We start from the raw sequence: 24,570 nt of genomic DNA, 5'->3' as shown, positions 1-24,570 counted from the left end.
TAAATGCTATTTTGGAATTTGCACACTAGGTCTAGTCTTTGAAGCGCTTTAAATCCTTGTATCTGTTCCATATACTGTAAATGTCCTCCTTAAGCTCGCCATGTAAGATCGCTGACTTTACATCAAAGTTTCTTAATGGCATACCTTTTGTGGCTGCTAATTTAAGTAAAGTACTGATAGTATTGTGCTTTAATACTGGAGCAAATGTCTCATCATAGTCTCCTCCATATTTTTGTGACTACCCTTTTGCTACTTATCTGGCTTTATATTGCTCAGTTTTTCCAACTCTGTTGAATTTGACTTTGAATGTCCATTTGCAGCTTATGTTTTTTCTTCCTGTTTGCAATACAGTTAGTTTCTTTTTTTGCTGCTTCTATCCATTTTCCTATTGTGAACCCACATATTTCTTCCCAGGATGTGGGTTCACATATTTTGTGTTAGGTTTTTATGAGAGATGCACAGGTGCTTTATCTTTGTTTTCTATGGTTGAGCACCTTACTTCATCTGTCATGCACTCCTGTGTATCCTGGGTGTCTAGTTTGCAGCTCATTTCAATCTCTTATTCAGTATTTGTCTCAATGGTATCTTTGAAGTTAGTATTTTCTTCTTTATTCAGATCTTCTGGGATCATCACTTCACTTCTCAGTTACTCAACAAATTTCACCCTATTGCTTATAGTTACTTTTTCTATTTCTGGTTTTAAGATTCTGTATCCTCTGGTGGGAACATTCATTGTACCCAACAAGAATCCCTTCCACTGCCCGGTTTTGCAGTTTACTGCATCTTCCTGTGGGAATATACACAAATGCTTTAAAGCCGAATACACCAATATTTTTCATATTGGGTTTCTTGCCATGCCATAATTCATGCAGAGTTTTCTCCACTGTTCTGGAGAATAGTCTGTTCTGTAAACATGTGGCTGTCATCAAAGTTCACTCCAATATTTTTCAGATAATCCTGAATCTGTTAACATGCATCTGATCAGTTCGGTCAGAGTTCTATTCTTTCTTTCAGCTACCCCGTTCTGCTCTGGTGTGTAGGGTACTGACTTGTGGTGCTCTATACTGAGTTGTCCTAGGAAGTGTTCTACTTTGTGTCCTTTAAATTCACCTCCATTCTTGCTACAAAATATAATTACATTTATTTAAAATTTATTTCAAGTCATTGTTACATAATCCAGTAACTTGTCCAGTACTTCATCTTTGCTTTGAATCAGGTAAATGACTGTGTATTTGGAGTAGTCATAAGAGAAAGTCCCTATATATTACTTCTTGGTGTATGCACTTTAATTGGGTCACATACATTGCTGTGTATGGGATCATGTGGTCTCAATGTTCTGCTCTCACGTTTTGGGGGAATTGTAATGCTTGTGGCTTTTTTTATACAGCATTCAAACCTCATGGTTGTTGAACAGTCTGATACAGTACCTGTTAGGATTCCCCTTTGCAGCACTTTAATGCTGTGCTGGTCATATGTGCCACATGTGAATACAGTCAATGTGCCTGTATGTGCTTAATCTCACCTGTTGTGTTGCAGTGTCAAGTTGATATAGGTGTTCTTTTGATTTGGCTGTGGCTACTAATTTTCTTCCATTCTAGATAATGCATGTTATCTTGGAATTTTATAGTAAATCCTTTAGCCATCAAGCAACTTACAGACAGTAGTCTGCCATCCAATCTGGAAACATATAATACATATTTTACTGGTATTGGTAAATTACTGCCATTTGCATTTGGAACATACTGTGTGAGCAGACTATGTCCTATACCAGTGGTAGCCAACCCTGGTCCTCGAGAGCTACCAACAGATCACATTTTCTAGCTCACCTAGCAGAAAATGCACAGGTGCAGTCATTACTCACTGACACATTTTAAAAGATCCACAGATGGCGCTAATAACTTAACATTTTCCAGGTCTCCTCACAGAATCACAAGTTAACTGTTAGTAGCTCTCGAGGACCAGGGTTGGCTACCCCTGTCCTATACCTTCCGCAGTGAAATAGGTACCATATGTAAGATTGTTTCTTAATTACTTATGTCAAACTCAGTCAATAAATCTCTGTCACTTGTCATGTGACTTGTTGCTTCTGTGTCTATGTGCCAACTATTGGTCAGTTGAGTTACTGTTGCTTTAAAATTTCCACTCCTTTTGTTTGTGCATATGTCTGTGAGTGTAGTTTTAACTTTCTGCTTGGACCCTTCCAGAGGTAGTTTCTGCTGTTCCACTTTCCATACTGAGCAGTTTTTCTTTAAATACCCAATTTTCTTACATCTAAAGCATGCTCGTTTCCTTATTATGCATCTGGGTATCTGTAACTTTGAGAGCTTCTTCTGTGGCACTGTTCCTATTATCCTGTGTAATTTATTTTCTGCACTGATATTCATCTACAAGTTCTGCTTCAGGTCTTGTATCTGCAGCATTTATCTGTGCACTGTATGTGTCAGGTACATTGTACTGTAGTATCACTACTACGTGGTTGTATATTACATTTTCTATAGATCTAAGCTGTGCTACAATTTACAGAAGTTCACTTATGTACTTGTGCATAGTCTTTCCTTTGCTAAATTTTATATGGTAAAGATTTTTTTAGAAGGAATAATTTGCTGTTTAAACCGGTTCATACATGTAGTCTCTGCAGTGCATCCCGTATGTCCTTTGCAGTCTTCCCATGCCTTATATGAATTAGCTGATCATCTTTAACAAATAAGCTTGGTTACTGCTAGTCTATCTGTGCTGCTTGCCATCTCTTCCCTGTTTGTTATTACCTTTGAGGTATAATATTGGGTTACTTACAGTTGCTGAGCAAATTTTTTCTTAGAGATGTTCATTGTGCCAGGGTCCTTGTAATTAGGTCTCTGGTAGCTGGGTTCCTTAGGCCTATGTCTGGGCAGTTTTATTATGTGCTCCTTGTAACTAGGATACTTATTTTTGTGTCTGGGCCCATAACCTGGTAGAAGATTATCTATGATGATGTACTGTAATTCACAGCAAATTGCATAAATGCATCAGAGTAAGGCCCACTTTTTGGGAAGTGGATTGATTCAGTAACCACAATTCACTTGTCTCCCAGGGGAGTAGGTAAGTATATTTTTACTACATACTGTACTTGATGCTAGCAAAAGTGTTCTTTGCAGATAGGTCTCCTTTTACATACTCAGTCAGTAGGCACACTCAGGGAAGCTCTTTGTGGTATAGCTATATATAATGTAATACATTGTTAAGGTTATAAACTTACTGACATGACAGGTTTATATGAGCAGCATTACTGTATGTATCATTTTTTGGAAGATTCCTGCAACAAAACAAGTAGATAACTGTAATACAGACTGTTCGCACACCAACACATTTTACAATGGTGCCACCTGCAGTCCCCCCAGTGTAATCACACAACCATACTAAAGTCTCAGTCTGTTGTGACATCTCAATACTTGTATTGTAATGACAGCTCTTGTTTTTGAATTGAGAAAAAGTTTGTTTTTATAGCAATTTACAAAAAGCAAAGAGTTCACTTCTAAAGTTTATTTTAAAAATCAGTGTCTGATAAGGCTTTGGTTCATAGACAGATACTTTCCTAGGTTGAGGCTTTCCTAAAACATTTATAAAACTCATGGATTTAGATATCCTTCATTGTCTTTGGTTTTCTCTTGCTACTCACAGTGAGGTAAAAATTAGTCTTCAGGTAGAATGTAAAGTTTGACTCATGATTGAGAAAGTATAGGGTTAAGGTACGGTAGTAGGAGCAACTATAGGATAAGGCTGTAGGGAATTTTATATTAGACTGCACTACAGATTTATGGTGAAGGGGTTAAACTGTAAGGATTGTTAGTGGTAGAGTCAAGCTGTACACATTTTAATGATTGGACCTAAGCTATGATCACGGACCTACTATCGGTACCAAATTTCCATTTTATTTTATATCAATAGACTTCAAAAAGGCTTAAGTGCATCTAGATTGTAGAGAAATACTATTGATTTGCTCATCGTCCTCTCATAACAGCAGTGCTGCCACAGGGTAGTAGACTATTTGAGTAAAAGCTTTTCAGTGAAGCCAGCTGGAAATGCAATTATCCAACCAATAGGGGTTATATTAACTTTGATTAACATTTACAATCAATAATTTGTTTTATAGAAATCAGAGTGTGAACCCTTTTGGAATCTCTGCATATTTGCAAGTAATCCTTTTGTTAATGCTATTACAAAATGGATCATTAAAAAATATTCCATACATGCATTTACATCTAGCTTTCATTTTAAAATAGAAACAGCTGTTGTCTAAGGTAGATATATTAAAAAAAGAATGATTAGGTTACAGCACTGTATGGTCATGCTAAAATAAATAAAATAGGACACACATACTACATAATTTAGAGTATATCTCCAAAACAAAGGCAATTAAAGACTCTCTACTTCACACAGCACAAATATTGTTTCAATGTTTCAGATTAATACAATAAACTTTCATCAGTGATAATGCAAATACAAAGCATATTACTTTAAATGCAAAATTATGCACACCAGCACTGCATGCTGCCTCCAGTCTGTAGTGAGGTCATCAATCAGTGACAATTACTGATGATGTGTTTTAGACATGATGAGGTGCAGACACAGGCACACAGGTCTTGCTAACTACAGTATAAACATAATGTGTGTAAAAAACAAACCACCATGCAACACATATATTACATATAATGCAGCAACATGGATGATGTTGGACTGAATTGAACATCTTATATAGCTTATATAAGCCTAAAGATAATTTTTGAGCATTATAAGCCAAAAACAGCAAGTAATAAGAACGTATCCTATCTAAATACATGCACATTAGGTGCATTCAGAAATAATATTAATTATATTATAAACAAACATTATGCATGACCAACATAGAACGTGCAAAGAATAAAAAAATGCTAGAAAAAAAACAAAACCAGTAAACAAAGGTACTTGATGATAAAACCATATGGGTCATCTACTGCAATTTACACATGACAACCTTGATTAGACAATTATTAAAAAACAAAACAAATAAAACATTTTATGCATGTAAGACTAAAGCAATGTAGATCATAATCAGCATGACATATATAATGGCTCTACTAAATATATTAAGATTCTGCTGCATAGAAACAACACTTTATAATATTCTATCAAACTGATGACCACATCCTGGTAATGCCATGTATCAGACATGAACAGTATCATTTATCAAAATAAAGCATGTAAAATGTAATCCTAAAGGAATGAAATATTGGGGATATCTTCAGCTATTCATATAATTATATAGTGCTATACATTAGAATAAAATATGGGCAATGGAATGCCTTAGAGTGGTGGAGGCTGCAGTGAAGGAAAAGACACAGAGGACTAGGGAATCGGCTCACAACTTTAAGGTGCAGCACAGTGTTGCAGTGCATGCAGGAACCAGAGGTCTGTTTACTGTAAGTTGGTTACAGGCTCGAGACCATGCTAAATATAAGAACTGGTCAAAGATGGAAGATGCAGAAGAGTACAATGGAGGCTTCAATGCAGGTTAACAGCTATGAAACTCTGAAAGCTAGTCACAGGCTTGAGGTGCAATATAGTGCTACAGTGGCTTTGGTGCAGTTGGAGACCCTACTTCAAGATATTAAGTAGGATGGTCAGGGAACAAAACAGAGGTCAGGAATTCAAAAGACAGAATTTCCAAAATGCAAGCTGCCAAGGTTGTGGTTAAAATTACTGTAGCCATCTGTCATGAGATAATAGAGAATAGGAACCAAAGTTGTTGCAGGGTTAGATATTGCCTAGCAATCATAGAATAAAGAGCATTTAATGAGAGCAGGGTGGTGAGCAGGGTGGCTAATTTAATAGTGCAGTAATTAGGAAAAATAACAGTCTGACATACGGGTGGTTTAACCAGGTTTACACCCTCTTTAGACACTAAGAGGTTCCTAATGGCATATTGGACTAGGCTATGTGTACTCAAAAGGCCAAATTTACATTTCAGATATTAGGTGTTTATACATTAAATGGTAACAAATAGTAAAGATTTTATATCATGACTTATCACAGTTATAGGAAATCTGTCACTGCAAGTTAACACTAAAAGTTCTCCAGGGTAGCTGACTGGAGCTTACAGTAGCTTATTGGCATTGCTGGCAGCAGTAAAAAGACACCTGTTCACTAGCCAGTCCTGGTTCCCTTTCCTGGGTCAGACATGCCCACTGCACTGGGAGCTTGGACATTGGCTTCCAGAAGCAGATTTAAGAAAAATAAAAAATAGGAAAAAAAACATAAAAAGGCTGAGATGGCAATAGTGATAGGAAGATAGATAAATGGTGGTGGGGGTGGTAATTAAATTGCTGTTTTTCAGGTTACAGTACATACCTGCAGGCTTCCTATTGTCATATTTTTAGAGATTTGGGACTTATCTGTGTGTTTTAAATAGAACCCTTAAGGAGTCTAGTTTGCACATATGCTGTAGGTGCTAACACTGGCTTCATAATTTGCCATGGTAAAAGATTTTCTAATGCTGTCACAATAAAGTGCTGATGCCATATGACACTAATTTTGCATTTATGGGGGTAATCCTTAAATATATTTATCTTTCACTATTTCCGCTATTTTATAGCTGTATATCTATGTAAAACAGTGTGTACAGTATATTCTGCTACTTGTTGGGTGTTCATCTACAAATGCCTATGTAGAGATCAATAACCTGCAGAAAAGTTGCCTCTGAACTGATTGTCACCTTATCCTGTATTACTTCTGATGAAACAAACCCTTAAGTTCAAACAGTCACCATTGCGATATGGATCTATCATTATTTAAATACACCATACTATACACTGCACAGGTTATACAATGATGTCTGAATGAGAGAACATGTTTGATCTGAGCTACAGAGGTCAGCCTTGTAAATCTGACTTCTTTTTTTGACATCTCTGGGGGCCTTTTGAAATGTCAAATGTCAATCCGGCTAGCAGTGGTTTTAACATTTACCTGGCACTTGAGTTCTTACTGGTGTTTTTCCCCAGCTACAGTATGTGGATACAAAAAAATGACTTCTATCTAATAACTAGGATGAATAAATAATAGATAGATAGATAGATAGATAGATAGATTGATCACGGGGTCACATGGGAGAGACTCCGAGTGTTGTTAGAAGCTGAACCCTGTTAGTAAAAGCACCTAGATTTACTGCTTGCATTTGTTATAACAAAAAGTTTGTTGAGAGTTATCTACCTATCTATCTATCTACCTATCTATCTCTCTATCTATCTATCTATCTATCTCTACATCAGGATTTGCCATACTTTTTGTATTAAACCTCCTGATTTGGTATGCTTAATGTTTGGGTTTAATTTTGGCTAATTTAGTTTGGCACCTTTTACTATTGGATCATTCTCCTAATTGTGCTACAATTTCCTCTGTGAGAATTATGTTTCTCATGTATGCTTACACATTATCATAAATCATTTTTATTAGCTAAGACATTGCTGAGTGTTCCTAATTTGGCAGAAGTCAAGTCTGCTGGCACTGTATCTTCAATAGATTGCAGATGAAGAACATTCTCAGGGTTGGACTGGGATATGGAGAATCAAAAGTGAATTAAATTTCAAATGACCTATTGTGGGGTTAAAAACAGTATATTTTATGCACAATATTTTATGGTATGTTGTGGATATTATACATTAAACAAAATAAAATACATCTTTATAATTTTTTATGTTTTTTAAATTGAGATATTTTAGGATGGAACCTCAGAACTAGCATAGCAAATATCCGGTTCTATTCATTGATCATAATAATTACATTTAAATGATTGTTTTCCTCTATTTACATTTTTATAAAGAGGCACTACATGTTTAATAACAAATGTATTTGCATTGAATAAGCATGCTTTTGGTGAATTCTTCCCTTGTGATGAACTTTATGTATTTAGTATTAACGGTCCTTGCCCATCCTGTACATTCAGGATCTCTGTTGTGTATATTTAGCACTACTCAGCTTTTTCCATAAAACAAGTAAGTCAATACATCATCCCTAATTGAAAACCTTATAGCAATTATGTTAGCTATCTGCTGCTATGAATAGAGTCAAGCAAGTAGTGTTTTATGTGATTGGCAGGGGCTCCAAATGCATGTGAGAGTCATAACCTATGAATAATTGGAAGAGGGATGCCACCAGAGTACTGCTGGAAAAAGTGGAAGTTTATTGAAATTACTTTTAAAGTTAAAATCTCCTTTAGCAGCTTTATTTATTATATTTCTAAATTCATAAAAGATAAGCTTTCTAAAAGTGAGATGTACTGTATCAATACAACACTGGAACATTAGTAGACAGTACAAATATTTCATTAAATTCTTCGCTAGAAAGGTATAGCTTCTGTTACAGCCTTGTTCATTACTTTTAGTTTGATATTTGTACTGAATAAAAATTTTTTAATCATGATTCTATGTGCCCCAGAAGGTGAGTAATATATTTAATAATACATTTCCTTGTCTGTTGTTGTTACAAGTGAAATCACTGATGAGGCATTAGACAATATAATGGCGCTCCTCTATTGTGTAGTATGTTCATGATCTATTAGTAACCACTATCACACACATTTGATCTGTTAATTTGGGGGTCTTTATTAATTTTTTATTAGTGTATAAGTGAGTGTGTTCTGCATCACTGCATATTGCAGCTATACACAGTGAAGTTTCCCCTGCTTATCAATCCAGTTCTCCTCTTGGAGTCAATGCTGCACCTAAGCAGTGGTGATCGTATCATCTCTAGCAGCCTAACACTGCCAGCAAGGAATTCAGGCAAAATGTGCTTGGACACAGAAGGGATTAAGAGAAGTCTATTGAGTATTGGGTACCTCAAGATGGTGTTACCTAGCAGTGGAAAACTTATATTTCCACTTCTTGATATTTGGAGCATAAACTGCAGTCGCCATAACAGGCTATTGAGATGCAGAACCAAACAAAGGGCCTAATTCAGATCTAATCGCAGCAGCAAATTTGTTAGCTATTGGGCAAGACATGTGCAGTACGGGGTGGGGGGGGGGGGGCAGATATAAGATGTGCCGAGAGAGTTAGATTTGGGTGTGGTGTGTTCAAACTGAAATCTAAATTGCAGTGTAAAACTAAAGCAGCCAGTATTTACCCTGCACAGAAACAAAATAACACACCCAAATCTAACTCTGCACATCTTATATCTGTACCACCTGCAGTGCACATGGTTTTGCCCATTAGCTAACAAATTTGCTGCTGCAATCAGCTCTGAATTAGGCCCAAAATGAGAGAGTGTGCAACAAAAGTGAGTGATTTCTCTGTGTGATTCCTCTTGTTAAATATGAGGAAAAACTGATTATTCCTTTCTACAGCAAAAAAGCCAGATTAAGGTGCATCTTTGTTTCCCCCTGAAACTTGCTCTTTTTTAAATAGCTTTTTTTTTTGCTTTTGCAGTGACTTTTAGTACTTACAGCCCCCTGTGCCAAGGTGGATAGAATTGGGTTATAGGGGTTGTGTAAATGTGGCCTAAGTAAAGGAAGCAATGGGGTCATTCCAAGTTGATCGCCAGTGAAAAATGTTCGCAGCGCAGTGATTAAGTGAAAATGCAGCACTTCTGCGCATGCGGCGCAGTGAGCACGCGCAACGTATTTTCACAACAGCCGATGTAATTTTACACAAGGTCTATCAATGCTTTTCAGTCGCAATGGCAGCCGCAGAGTGATTGACAGGAAGAGGTTGTTTCTGGGTGTCAACTGACCGTTTTCACTGAGTGTTCGAAAAAACGCAGGCTGGAGCTACTCAGAAACTGAACAATTTTTTATTGTAGCCACTCTGCGATCCTTTCTTTCGCACTTCTGCTAAGCTAAGATACACTCCCAGAGGGCGGCGCTTAGCATTTGCACGGCTGCTAAAAACAGCTAGCGAGCGACCAACTCGGAATGACCCCCCATGTGTCTATGCAAAATGTGCCAAATATAGCAGCCTAACGCTAACAAAGACCCCGACAGGGTAATCAAACCTGTTGCAGTAATTCACCAAAGACATACTCATTTATGCAAGTATACTGTAGTAAAAATGCAATCTAATAGCATGACTACAATTTAATAAACACTAGTTTTATTGTTTAAAAAAAAAAGAGAATAAGCATGTTTCTATGCTGTTATATTCCTTATGGGCATATTTATCACATAAAAAATTCATATAGCTAAAAATAATAATTTTGCTGGAATTTACCAAATTTCCCAAACCAGGACATGAGCTCTGATAGCTGAAACTTTTCTTCTGGGTATGGACACAGCAAGGCTAATGCCTATGTGCAGGTTTGTACTACACATGTAGTATTTGCTGCCGGCAAGTACTGTAAATGACTTAGTGTAGCCATAGGCTATGATGGGCTAATGTCATAAGAAGATGGCATTATCTGTTGGGGCCAAGCTCTGGAATGCAAAGCAATCTGGAGCTTGGTAAATATGCCAATGCATAAGCCCCATGTTTCTTAAGCAGTATGGATGGTATAATGGTTAGGATTACTATCTCACAGCACTGAGGTCATGGGTTTGATTCCCACCATGGCCCTAACTGTGTGGAATTAGTATATTCTCCCTGCACTTGCTTGAGTTTCCTATGGGTACACTAGATTCCTCCCACAGTTAAAAAATATACTGGTAGGTTAATTGGCTCCTGACAAACATTAACTCTAGTGTGTGTATATGTGTGTGTGTGTGTGTGTGTGTGTGTGTGTGTGTGTGTGTGTGTGTGTGTGTGTGTGTGTGTGTGTGGGCAGACTAGATGGGCCTAGTGGTTCTTATCTGCTGTCAAAGTCTATATTTGTATGGGGGCTGCTTTTGTGAAAATTGAGTAAACCCCATTCAGGCATACTGGGGATTCTTAAATGTTGCTGATATCCCCCAAAACAGATGTTTTCTGTGAATTTCACACAAAATAACTTAATTGTGCACTTTAAAAAAAGCTAAAAAATAGAATTTACTTATTGTTTGATTTGTATATCACAGGCTCCAAACGGCTTAGGTACTTATTATCTATACTTCTGGTCATTTACTTGCTTACTCTGTTCTTGAACAGCATTTGTGCTGACATTGAAGCCACACCTCCTGTCAGGTTCCTGACACATCTTCTCCTATTACTAGTTAACATGGGGACGGAGGTGCATTTGCTATGGAGGGTTGTATGTATCTCATGTTTGTGTGGCCAACTCTGGATACAAAACAAAATGTGATATCTTTTCCTTTCGGCTGCATTTTATATTAGCAAATCAGAATCAGAATCAGCTTTATTGGCCAGGTATACGTGCGTATACTAGGAATTTGTCTTTGGTTTGCTATACAACAGCCAAGTAGGTAACAGGTAAGCAGGTGTGTGTGTGTGTGTGTGTGTGGGGGGGGGGCAAGTAAAGTTACACAGATAGGTATACCGTAGGAACACAAGTTAGTTACATGTACGTCTAGTCAGTCAATGTTCAGGAGTACAGCAGGCGGACCGCTTGGGGAAAGAAACTTTTGAGGCTTCTGAAAAAAAAAATATATATCTTCCAACTATAAATGAGGTCCGTAATGTTTTTCTTAACTCTTGTAAAACTAGGTCTAACGAGGTAGAACTGAACTTGGTCATTGTTATCAAGCAGATTTATACTTTTGGAAGATTTGTTGTGAGCATCAAAGTATTTCAAGAAGTATAATACCACAAACATTCCTGGTCCAAATATATGTAGATTGAAAAGAAATAGAACTTTAGAGTGTAGAAGTGGTAAAACACTGTATATACACTACCATTCAAAGGTTGATAATGTTCCCATCTTTTTTCATTTTTATTTAAATTTACATAGTATAAACTCTCAATGAACTCTCAAATTAAGGTATCATATGTATAGATCTACACTAAAAAGGTCTACATTCAATAGGTCGACCTCTAACGGTCGACATGTATTAGGTTGACAGGGTCAAAAGGTCAACTTATAATAGGTAGACAGTTTAAAATGTCAACAAGGTCCATAAGTCAACTTGACAATGGTTGACACACATATGGATAACACACTGTTTTTATTTTTTTTTATTTTTTTTCAACTTTTTCATACTTTACCATCCATGTGGACTACAACTGGGAATAGTAACTTGTGCAGAGTGGCGTGGTAGTGGAGCGACGCACCTTGCCTGAAGCATGGCGAGGGGATACAGGAAACTAATGGGGATTGTTTGTGACAGAGAAGTGACAAACATCCCAAAACAAAGTATTTTTTTTAGTCGACCATTTCCATGACCCTGTTGACATAATGCATGTCGACAATTGGTGGTCAACCTACTGACTTTTTTTGGTGTAGATCTAATAATCCACGCCCCAAATTAAATCTTAGAACAAATACTTGGAGCTAAGATATGTACAAATCATAGAATATTTTTTTTAACACTTTTTGACTCATCAAAGTAGCCACATGTTGCAGATACAGTATAACTGCTGAACGCCTTAGTTGGATTATTTTTACAATAGAAATCAAATATTATTGAGGAATTTGTCCCGCAAATCTGTTCCACTTGTAAGTTGCTTTGCTGTCATCCTTCTGTTCAGTTTATCCCAAACCAGTTCAATGGGATTTAAGTGTGAAAACGATATATGCCATTCCACGGTTTAAGGCCTACCATCTGCTTTTTTTACTGGAAAACAGTTATCACATACTGTAGGCCAGGATGTATGAGAGCTGATAATGCCACCTAGGAAATTTTCACACCACATCAGACATTACAAGTGTACATCTATTTCCCAGAACTTAGACAATGTAATGGTGTGCATCTATTTCTTTGCTTTAGTTTATCGGATCTGAGGTGTCATGGTACTTAGACTAGAAAACATCTAATTTTTTCTGACCAACCAAAATGCGTCTTTAAGTATAGGAGGACCACAGTATCAGAGAAAGACACCCATTGGCACCCCAAAGTCCCATGATTAAAGCAACACGCACCCTAAATAATCCCCATTCCTTCAGGATGCACAGCCGGGAAATAGATGCAATTACATTGCCTGAGTTCCAGGAAATAGACGCACATTTGTAACGTCCGATGTGGTGCGATAATTTCCCAGTCGGCATTAGTGGCTTTTTGGATGCTGCATGTGACAGGATGTGAACAAGCTTACGAGTGAAACGCGTTATCCAACCCACAGCTGAATCGGAGCTGATGCCGCTGCCAGTGGGAGGCTTGTGAGCCTACATACCCGCGATACGGTTTTTTCAAAAATTTACCTCACAACCCTGTAACAAGTACTTGTCACTCCACTCGGTTAACTCTCATACCTGATTACGCTGCGGCTCCCTGCAATGTCCGTGAATACCAGGCAGCCGCATGCGCTCTAACAGGTATAGCAGAACGGCCGCTTTCTTTCTTCCTAACAGGAGGATTACCCGACCACTCTCTCATCTTCCATCCGCTGATTGCCATAGGCGCAGGTAAATCAAGTTGGAAAGACAGCAGAAGTGGCAGGATTAATCCCCTGGTTGCCGTTACTTTCTCTATACAGAGTTACCTTGAAAACCTGGGGAATCTTTTAAACACTGATATATATCAATAGAATGATACAATTGCCAAAACAATATGCTGTGATATCTGCTACTTATATTCATTCAAATATGGGTGTTTGTGTTTGAGGAGATACAATTAACTTACTGTGTCAAATATTATGCTTATCAGGGGAATGCGAATGAAAACTCTGGCTTGTTTTTCAGTCTGGGGCTGCGAAACATCCGCAGTGAATAATGTTTATGGAGATTCAAGTAACACAATGTTTTTTTGATGTGTGGTAACCTTACTCGAATGTTACTCATGTTTTACACAGGTCCTTTCACATTAGGAATGAATTAATTGATCAATTAAGGCGTTTATAAAGTAAAGTTCAACTTTTGTTCCTTTTTCCCTAGCCTGGTGTGCTAACATACTTGCATAGCACATACATGATTTCTGCACACAAAGAAATTTTCTTGTATAATTTTTTGCACTTCCTCAGAATATACTGAATAGGATGCATTAATTAAGTGTGGACATTAGGGATAATTGGCTCCTAATATGATGTTCATAATGGGAAGGTGAATGAAAAACCCATTGACCTATGTGACATTTGAGACACAGTATGCTATGTATCCTGTTTATTTGTTTTTCTGGGGCTGCGAGACATCGGCAGGGAACTATGTGTGAACCTGCATGAAAGTGGTAATACATATTTATCATTTAAGTACACTGCTAATCGTTATAACGTCAAATAAACCTGACAGAATGTCTACATGATTTACAGTTCAAACTTAGCAGTTGGACCATCTGGTTATCCCCTTTGTTGTAGATTTAAAGGAGCAACTGAGCAGAAGACTTTTTTTGTCTATATTAAAGGAGGTGAACCATAACCACTAATGTCCCGCAATATAGCGTTATTTAAAACTTCAGAATTCCATACATGTGACTAGGATGGAGTATTAATCACTCACCACTGATCTCCCATACAAAAGGGTTTAGAAGCACAGTAGGAACCAGGTTATAAGGAAGAAAGCATTTTTCACAGCTAGGAAGAGTAAAATACACTCTTTTTAGAGTGGATACAACGTATGGGTGTGAATTAATAATTGTGGGCTCCCATAGTCTAGAAAATACCCACTTTGGGGATGAAAAAGAATTTTTTTCACCCGGTCTAATTGCTAGGCATAATTTCACTGCCGCAAACTTTTTGTGGACTATACTCAATTCAGATATATAATTGGGAAAAAAAAAAAAAAAAAAAAATTTCTATACAATTATATTTTAAATAAACACTTAATAAAGGTTATATTTTAAAGACATTTATTATTTCCCTGCTCAGGTGTAAATACATCTAAGAGTGCCCCCAAAATAGAGTCTTCTTTTCTTTTTCTATAAAATGTCTTTAATAGGAAAAGATGGAGGGTTTTTTTTATTTATTTTGGGCTTAAACATGCATTGAAATGTATTTTACAATTCGCTGATTACTAAGTAAACTTCACACACATCATCCTTCCATTTTATTGACAGTGGACCTAATTCAGTAAGGATTGCATTTGCAAAGCTGCTCGCAGCAACACTGTGTGTAATGCGATCGGAAACTGGGATAAACATTGCGACCATTGGTCATGATGTTCATCTACAACGGCAGGCTGATTAAGCCTGAGCTTACTCAGGCCATCCATAGCAGGGCGACTTGTGAGGCCAATGAAGCTGCGTCTTGCAATGCAAGTTCTTGGCCTCACCACTCCCAAAAATCAGGGTGACTCACCTTAATTTTTGGCAATGCTAGCTGCCTCCATTCCTCTCCTCGAATGCCTCTGCCTGTCAATCAGACAAATGTGTTCATGTCCCTGCTATGCGATTACATGACCCATTCTGCACATGTGCAGAATCAGTCCTGCACATGCGTAGTTCCCTGCCATCGGGAAACTACAGGTTAGATCTCGATTGTGACCCAACCCATATTAAGTCCAGTGTACAAAAACCCTGCTTGATGAACCAAAGATTTAGCACTTTGATGTATTGGTCCACTAGACCATCTTCCAGTCATCAGTTGTCCACCAGTGATGCTTCATAGCCAGGCAAGACTGTTTTTCATTGCTGCAGAACAGTTGCTTGCTTGTAACCCATTTTCTCTGAAAATGCTTTTTTTATGTTTCAGTTTTTGCTAACCTAAACTTTATCTGTAACCTGCAACTGCTTTCCTGCGTACCGAATTCCAATTATTCTCGGGACGTATAATGCTTACATGTCAATAAACTGGTAAAATGTAGGTATTTAGATATAAACAAATCTAAATTAATATAGATGAAATAGATCCTGCCTTTAACAGGAAATAATTTCCCTTTAGTTAAAATACATACTGTAGGAATCACTAGTCATGCAAATAAATTGGATGCTCTTTTTAAAAACAGAAGTTGCCTTTTGTCTTTCAGGTTCATCAGATGAGTTACCCTTGTAAATGTTACAGAAATGCTTATAAATGTTCCACACACTTTTTTTTTTAAAAACAAAAGAAGTAAAACACATAAATAAAAATATGTAAATAAAGAAGGTGAACTAAAATAGCGGCATTTTTAAATATGTTATGTTTTACAACACAAAAATATTCATCCTCTTTTTAAAGATTTAAAACCTTTTGTTTGCAGAAACGATAATACAATGGTAAATTTCTATTTTCAATTAAATATACGTATGGCCTGATTTAGTGGTGGACATAGATGTGTCTGCTTCTGCATCTTTCTGCGGGTTTCCATCTGTGACTTTATACAAATTCTGCTACAAAGTCCTTTCCAGGTGGATATCTGTGCATATGAATGTGCAAAGACTGAGATGCCCTGTGTCAGCAAACGTAGACACTGCTATAATGCCTGGTGCATCTTTAGAAGCCATCATTGGTCACACCATCGAAACTTGCATCAGCAGCCCTATGGCAGGTGAAGATACAATATTCCATCTGATTATTGTCTCCAAAGAGTACAACGGAGCATCTGTGTGTAGGTGCATCTTTATAACAATCTTCCAGTCAAAGCACAGGAACATCCAGCACTTTTCCAAGACATTTCTATTACCATGTGTCTCAAGCACAACAGCACCTTTGCACATTCAGGGCCTCATTTAGCACTAGACACTGATTCAAATGCCCACACAGATTCCTGTTTATCGGCAATGTGCGCAGGCACAGGACCTGTTCAGCTCATGTGTAGAATGGGTCCTGGATGAGTGTACGCATCCCCCTTCTGCCTCTGCTTGATTGACATGCAGAGGCATTTGGGTGGCGGTACGTCAGCCAGCCTGAGTAAGCTGAGGTAAGCTGTGTAAGGGATCGTAAGTGCAGAAAGGAGGTATCTGACACTTTCTTCTGCATTTGCATTTTCAGTGGATGGATTTGCAAAGCCAATTGTGTGCGCTTTGCCAATATGTCTACTGCTGAATCAGGCACACAGTAAACTCTATACATATAATGAATGCACCATATGAGCTTTTAGGGTTTTTTGCGCATGTGCAGTACTATAGCACAAGATTACTTAACTATGTGATCATCAGCATTGCGTGTGACTCAAACAATCAAGGTCATTTACAAAAGTGCAAAACATACAGGTGTATAGTACCAGCTATAGTACTTTTGATATTTTGTGGGTATTGCTAGAAATGCATACTTTAGGGGAAAAAAATTATTTAATTCAACCTATCTGAATTTCTCCTAAAATACTGCCTGGTTTAGTCTCATTGTCAGTAGCAGGAAAGGGGAGGTCAGACCCACTGAATGTTTTTGACTGGAATCCTGCTTGAGCTAGATAGATGTGGCTTGTTCTATTCAATGGTACAGAAGGGGTGTACTAGTTTCCTGGTCCCGAGCTTGTTGGAGGGGCCCAGCCTGGGTTAGCTGTTAAGGGGGACATTGCTTCCCTTGTGTGATTTGCAATGCACCCCGGCCAGTGGTGGGGAGGAGTGGACATGAGGGCAGGGGGGAATGTGCTCTCAGGAGGAAGTCTTTCCCCATAGTGTGTTTCCTGAAGATCACATAGCCATGCCCAAAGTAGTGGACACCTATGGGTTGAGACTTCCTCCTGAGGTAACGTGCCACTCACCCTCATGTCCCTCCACACCATCCCTTTGCACCCACTGGTGTCCCCTGTGTTTTCTTTATGAGTGGGAGTAGTCATGTATCCCCCAGATTTGGTAATGCCCCCCCCCCTCCCCCCCTCAGTACCCAGGCCCTTGGACATTTTTGGTGGCCCTGGTGCTATTGCATCATTCGCTCGTACTATGGTGCTATGCAACTGCTGGATGACCATTATTATATCAGTAAATGATTCTGCCATTTCAAGAAGTAATAAAGTGATTGTCTATGTGCAGTCTATGCAGCAACCTAATACATAACACAGTAACATGCAGTATCTCTGTGTGTCTTTTTAGCCACCACTAGCCGTACAGCCAGATGGATGGTGCAAGTGTTCTCACCATAACTTAAAATACTCTTTTCTATAGATACTAGAATAAGACAAAGGTCACATCTGCTTTCTCAGGGCAGTCTTCTATTAAGAGGATCTTTCCCCAGTACACAGATCATTTCTATATGTAAACAGGAGCTATATTGTTAGTAGGATGTTCATTAACAGGAGGCACCTTTATAGTCCACACTATTTGGAACATTTATCAATAGGGACAAAAAGCCCTGTACTTTAAGAGGCTACTGCAAGTCATAGTACCACTTTTTCTGGTGGTTAGATTCACCAACTGGTAACACACAGTAGTTTGCAACATGGCAATAATGGTGACCTTTGTGTTTTTGGACCAGATGTATAAATTCTGCCTGGAACTACCATTCTACCTTCCCGCAACTCTTGACTAAACAATATGGCCCTCACTCAGATATGGATTGAGTAGCAGCTCATGCAGCAAAGTACTGATGTCAATGCCATTGTACGGAAGGGATGAGGCCAGGATCTCTGTCAGAGGATGGAGATTTCCTGGCCTCTAGGAAAGACTTGCAGCGGCCAGCTTATGTGACCCCATGGGTAATGCAGCCAGCTGATGGTGTTGAAGATGATCAAATACTGTGTCCCTGGATGCAGTTGGGATTAGTAATGCTGCATTACCATACGGGAGCTTCCACTGCTACAGTACTTCCATATAAGCAGCAGTGACAATCCCTCCACCCCATCTGAATGAGGGCCAATGTTTGCTAAATAATTGGATTAAAACTTGGCTTGAGCAGAATAGTTGCCATGCTGTACCAGGACACTCATTAATGTAGTGACACTCGTTATACTGGGATCTTTTATCTCTTAAAAAATGTTCCAATAATGAAGCCATGTACCACAATAACATAAATAAATTTGTAATAAAAAATATATATTACATATTTTAACTGTAGCCTATAGATCAATTTAACAAAACATTTTACAGCAGTATCTCTAGAATAGAGAACAGTGTGTCTTGGCTTTTTCTATAGATCATTTATCTCCATTATGCTTTTATTAGCCTTCTTAAATCTATAAAATGAACTGTTAAATGCCTAATTATTTTGCTGTTTGCTTGTATTGGATTTGATGCTTTCCACACTGTGTCTCGACATATTGATTTTCTGTGTGTTTAAGCATGACCTGTAGATTCAATGTTCTTAATACTGTAGTTAGAGAGTGCCTCATTTTATAAAAAATGGTAAAACTACTGTATAAAAAACATATACAATACATTTAAAAAAAAATCATATACCTGTATAGTATTTAGGGTAATCTGTATATATAAACAAATGGTTCCTTGTTAAAGTGCTGATGTACAGATATACAGTATATGCAAAGGAAGCCAAGCCCTTAAAGTTTTATTCAGTAGGATAACCAAGTGAACAGAACAAAAAAAAAATGTCACTATGAGATATCCAATACTAATGTTTGATAATTGTAGTTCACATAAATCTGGGAAGCTGACCCCCAAAATATAAAAGACTAAAGAAAAAGAACAGCAGCACTGTTATGTGGAAAATACACATAGATTTGCTTTATTATAAAATCACATAATACATATAATTCAATACATATAATGACAATGTAAAACCAAAAATACAAAATGAATAAATTATGCATCAACTCTTGGAGGGTAAATATGCACATATGTCAATGAACTGTGGGCCTGAATCAGATGCAGTTGCTAATGCCGTTTCAGCGGCGCTCTATAAAGCTGTGGAACTGCGAGGCAATGCCAGTGTTGCAGCCACAGATATGCCCACTGGAACCATAGCACCATCGCCACAACTGATGACTTCATCGCAACAGCTATGCAAATATAGTGTTGATTATTTTACAAAAAAATCAGTGCTAATAAGCAGAGTAAGATAAATTTCACAATGTTTATTACATATTATATTTTATAAAAGATATAATTATAAATGAATTTTTATATATATATATATATATATATATATATATATACTGTTGCAACAGAATTTAAAAACCAGGGCAAAGCACAGCACTGCTATGTATAGCATAGAATCATGCTGGGAAATAATTAATAGAAGATGCCTCAGTCCTAGGGAGATAGTTAGTTGCACATATTACCAGTTCCTTGCAAAGGGTTAGTCCTCCAAATGGTTAGCACTCCTGTTAAAGCAATGGAGGTCCTCTTAATGCTGGATTCGGCTGTTTGTGCTGTCCTGTTGTAGATGGACCATAGCAGGTCCTGTGGCATAAATTCCAAGATGTCTCCTACAATGGTAGTAGTGGCTCCCAAAATCAGACTTCCAGGCAAATCACAGTTGTTTTGGTTGTCCCAGGCTTGTCATCAACACGTTTCACTGCTTCAGCAGCTTTGTCAAGTGTCTACATTTTTGCTGCCATTCACCATTACCACCTACAAATGGTCCCTTCCTGTCAATCACTTTGAGGTTAATTGCTCACTGTGAGTGGCAATGTAAAAGTACCTTGGTACATGTGCAGTGTGATCTCAATACATGTACAGTCTGCTGATAAACGCTCCACTGCATACTAATTGACATAGCGACTGCATTTGAATCAGGCCCTGTGCACACACAGATTTATATATGGCAAAGATAGGTGTAGTATTTGTATACACTTGTACAGTGAAATTGAGATATAAAAAAATGAAGAAAACATACACATCTAATGATGTTGGATTCTTAGCAGCAATCTGTAAGTCTGTTATTAGTGTATATAAACATTCTTTGAGTTAAATGTTGTATAATTGACTTAATACTGTTTTCATTTCATACAGATGTGTCCTCTTACATCCTTGCTGCAGTCATGCTAAAGAGCCCTAGAAGTCATGCATGCCGTGGCGGGACTCAGTAGTGCCGAACGTATTTTGGTGTATTTTTTCTGCAAAAATGCATCTTAGAGGCACAGTAATGTAATAGGACGCACAAGCAGCTACTGTTAATTAAAATGATATGCAGCATGCCTATATTCTGTGTGTGCAGCTGCTGGTGATGACATTACAGTTATGTTGTTCGGATGGTAACTATGATATATATTTATTTTGCCTCTGAAACTATATGGATCAAACCATAAGGCAGCGACAGCTAGGCTATGTAGTACCACCATAGGTTTGTGGGTGTGGCTATAATGGAATATGATGTCCGAGTACGGGTCAGTGTCTGCCTTATACACTTGGTACAGAAAGGATATTGTGTCTCATTCCCATCATAGAACTTGCTGTATTGTGAATATACATGTTACCCCAATGTTTGGCTTGACCCAATCCCCAGTGTTCTCCCTTTGTCTCCATGCTTCTTTTGTCTGCACACCATTGCAATGGAAGCATATACAGCATATAATGCAGGGAATGGGTGGCTGATGGTATCTATGAAGAGGGCAGGTATATCCTAACATAGGCATTGGTGTATCAGGGGTTTACAGGTGTGAGCATTGCGGAGGACAGGGAGTCTCCCTGACATTGAGTGGGATTTGAAGTGTTCTTCTGTGTGGGTGAGGTTGGCTGGTGGGAAGGCGGTAAGGCAGAGAGTTTGAACAGTTTGCAATCTTCATGATGCCTTGGACTTCCATGAAGTTTTTACTGTACTTTCATATCTACCAACTTTTCTAGAAAGAGAAAAGAAGACTCTATCTTGGGGGCACTCTTTGAAATATAAATAGGGCCAGATATACCCTTAGGTATCATTAAAATATAACCTTTAATTGTATCTTTAAAATTAATAGGAATTTGAAAAGGAAAAATATATAAACACACACAGGTTTATTCATATACACCTTGGGATCACTTGTCTATCACAAGGAGTTCAAAGAACACTGATTGCTCACTATGGAGCATATGAAAACAGCAGCGCTTCGGGTATTACTGGCCGGAAAAAAGATTAGTAGCTGTGCTGCTTTCCACGTTAGAGCGGTTGCAGCGCCTTGATATCATAGGACAGAGCAAGGACGCTGCACCACAATCCGTGGATGAGAGCTAGCTGAAAATAGGAAGATTACCGTTCTAAAGGCAGCAGGACTTCTGGACGGAGCAGCGTATGTTGGTTGTAGGACCAGTGATTCTAACTTTCACAAGGCGACATTGCCATGCTGATTCCAGCTGTGCCAAAACGCGTTTTCACCCGTAGGCTTGCTCACTTCACTGCACTATCTGGCATCAAATACCAACTATAAATGTCGGGCTACTAATGAGCGCATAAGATACCATATAAATATGATGGGCATTCTGCTTCTCTCAACACTGTGTATATACCATTTGGGCAAATTTTGAATTTTTATAATTATACATGTGTTTGAGAATATAGGAGCTGACGTTCGGTAAATCAATACCTATTCATGATATGGTTGTTTAAACAGTGAGAGATCATAATTGGTTATAAAAAAATCTGAATAAAAATAATTAAAACAAGCTCCTCGGTGAGCAATCAGTGTTCTCTGAGCCAATAAGCTCCATAGTGAGCAATCAGTGTTCTTTGAACTCCTTGTGATAGACAAGTGATCCCAAGGTGTATATGAATAAACCTGTGTGTGTGTGTTTATATATTTTTCCTTTTCAAATTCCTATTAATTTTAAAGATACAATTAAAGGTTATATTTTAATGATACCTAAGGGTATATCTGGCCCTATTTATATTTCAAAGAGTGACCCCAAGATAGAGTCTTCTTTTCTCTTTCTAGAATATTTGGTTTTCTGACTCTGGGGAGCAACACCAACCCTGTATTATGGTGAATCTACCCGAGTAATCATAGGTATTTGGTTTTCTTTAAAGAATTAACCCCCCTCGTGTGTTCATTTTGTGTGTAACTGTGTCATCCAGGCACAAACAAGGGGGTATCTTGTTGCGGATCATCACAAATGTTTCTTTATATCTACCAACTTGCATGCATACACTCCATCCTAATTACATAATGTCTATCAGCAGTCAATTTTATTATATAGATTAGTGGTACCAATTTATAAGTACATTTCAGTTTTTATTAAAAACATTTCAGAGGCAGTTGTTAACACTGTACTGTTTCTTCAAATCTGCATAGTTAAATAGTACATATTAAATAACAGAGGTTCACAATCTGTGCAGTTTTATAGGCTTGTGATATGCTCAAACAGAGATGTCCAGTTATATATGCACTATCTTCATCAGAATTTTTTTCAGGTTTCAGATTGTTCTGAAAACCAGATGTTTAAAGCTAAAATCTGTGTATTTAAATAAATGGTGTCAGTGTACTATAATTAACAAGTATTGTATAGCTATTATAAATCTTTAATATTTTGTGTTTGAGAAACAGCAATCTTAACAATACTGGTTACACAAGATTTACAATAGGAAATCTAAAACATTAGGAATTAGAAATGTAAAGGTTATATAAGCTTTTCTAGCATGTTACATGAAATAAATAGAAAACATGCAAGAATCATTTTACATATATCTTTAAAAAAAATCATATATTCAAGGTTAATAACTGTTACTCTTAAATAGTAAAAGAATAAAATTATGTATGCATATAGTATGATTAATGAATTTTGACCACTTGAATTTTATTTTATTTTTGTTTAGAAATTGACAAAGGTGGATGTGGAGACCCAGGAATTCCAGTGTATGGGAAAAGGAATGGCAGCAGTTTCTTGCATGGAGACATTCTAACGTTTGAATGTCAGTCAGCTTTTGAACTTGTCGGTGAAAAAACAATCACATGTCAACAAAATAACCAGTGGTCTGGAAATAAACCAAGCTGTGTCTGTAAGTTTGTAAGGTGTATTTTAAGTAGTAAGAAAAATATGGTAGTAACAGTATATTTAATATTACAATACACATATACTATATAATTTAGATGTGTTTTACTCTATCTATCTATATATCCATCCATCCATCCAAAACCTCCCACCTTCTAGAGCAATTACTTAATGTAGGTGAACATCCATGTGATATACAGTAGTGTTCACATATAATCTGTGTTGCCTCGTAATATATATACATTTTTTAAAATGGCTTATGTATACTAAAATATGATTACTCCTTCAACTGTATATGAATAAGGTTACTTTCTCATCCCAAGTGGAATATTAGAAAGATATTTAGAATCATAGTGCAGTATGTATATGCAAAACACCAGACTTTTTTTAACAGAAAAGTTTACATGTACAAACAAGAAAATAATTCTTATTTGATAATCCACATCATCAAGAGTCACCCACTGGCTGACCTGAGATGTAAGACCTTCACCTCAGGATAAGTTGTCATCCTACAAACTCTGTGTTAAGATAACAATACCTCTTTCACATCTAAACCCTGATCCGATGCAGATAAAGTGAACATGGTTTCAAAACATGTCACATCTGCTAAACACCTTTCTTACAGCATGTTGAACCTGGTTTATTCCTGGGTCATTGCCTTTATACTGCACCTGTGTTGCACCTGTGTCTGCCATGTCTGCAGGACTCAAGGAACATGGCCAATCAGCATCTTTGAAAGGTAACCTGGATCGTACCTTTCAGACTGCATTGCATCAGTCAAGATTACGACCCTGGTCATGGCCAGGGTCAAAGACCTGGAACACACAACCTGGGTTAACCCATTCACACCAGGCCAGGATCTTGGTTGCCCCAGCAATAACCCAGGTCAGAGGCTCAGC

The 24,570-nt window shown here is 37.6% G+C and overlaps 1 protein-coding gene across 1 annotated transcript in view; it reads left to right on the top strand.

The window, feature by feature from the left end:
* Positions 1–24,570, top strand: part of CSMD1 (CUB and Sushi multiple domains 1) — a 2,470,978-nt gene that overhangs the window by 1,836,435 nt on the left and 609,973 nt on the right. Inside the window, 1 exon segment of the mRNA XM_063916678.1 lies at positions 23,496–23,678. Coding sequence (XP_063772748.1) covers positions 23,496–23,678 — 183 coding nt within the window.

The sequence above is a fragment of the Pseudophryne corroboree genome, chromosome 4 (assembly GCF_028390025.1).
Source record: "Pseudophryne corroboree isolate aPseCor3 chromosome 4, aPseCor3.hap2, whole genome shotgun sequence".
In the NCBI taxonomy this organism is placed as follows: Eukaryota; Metazoa; Chordata; class Amphibia; order Anura; family Myobatrachidae; genus Pseudophryne; species Pseudophryne corroboree.
Note: the sequence above shows the minus strand (reverse complement) of the source record. Positions and strands in the feature narration are given on the sequence as shown.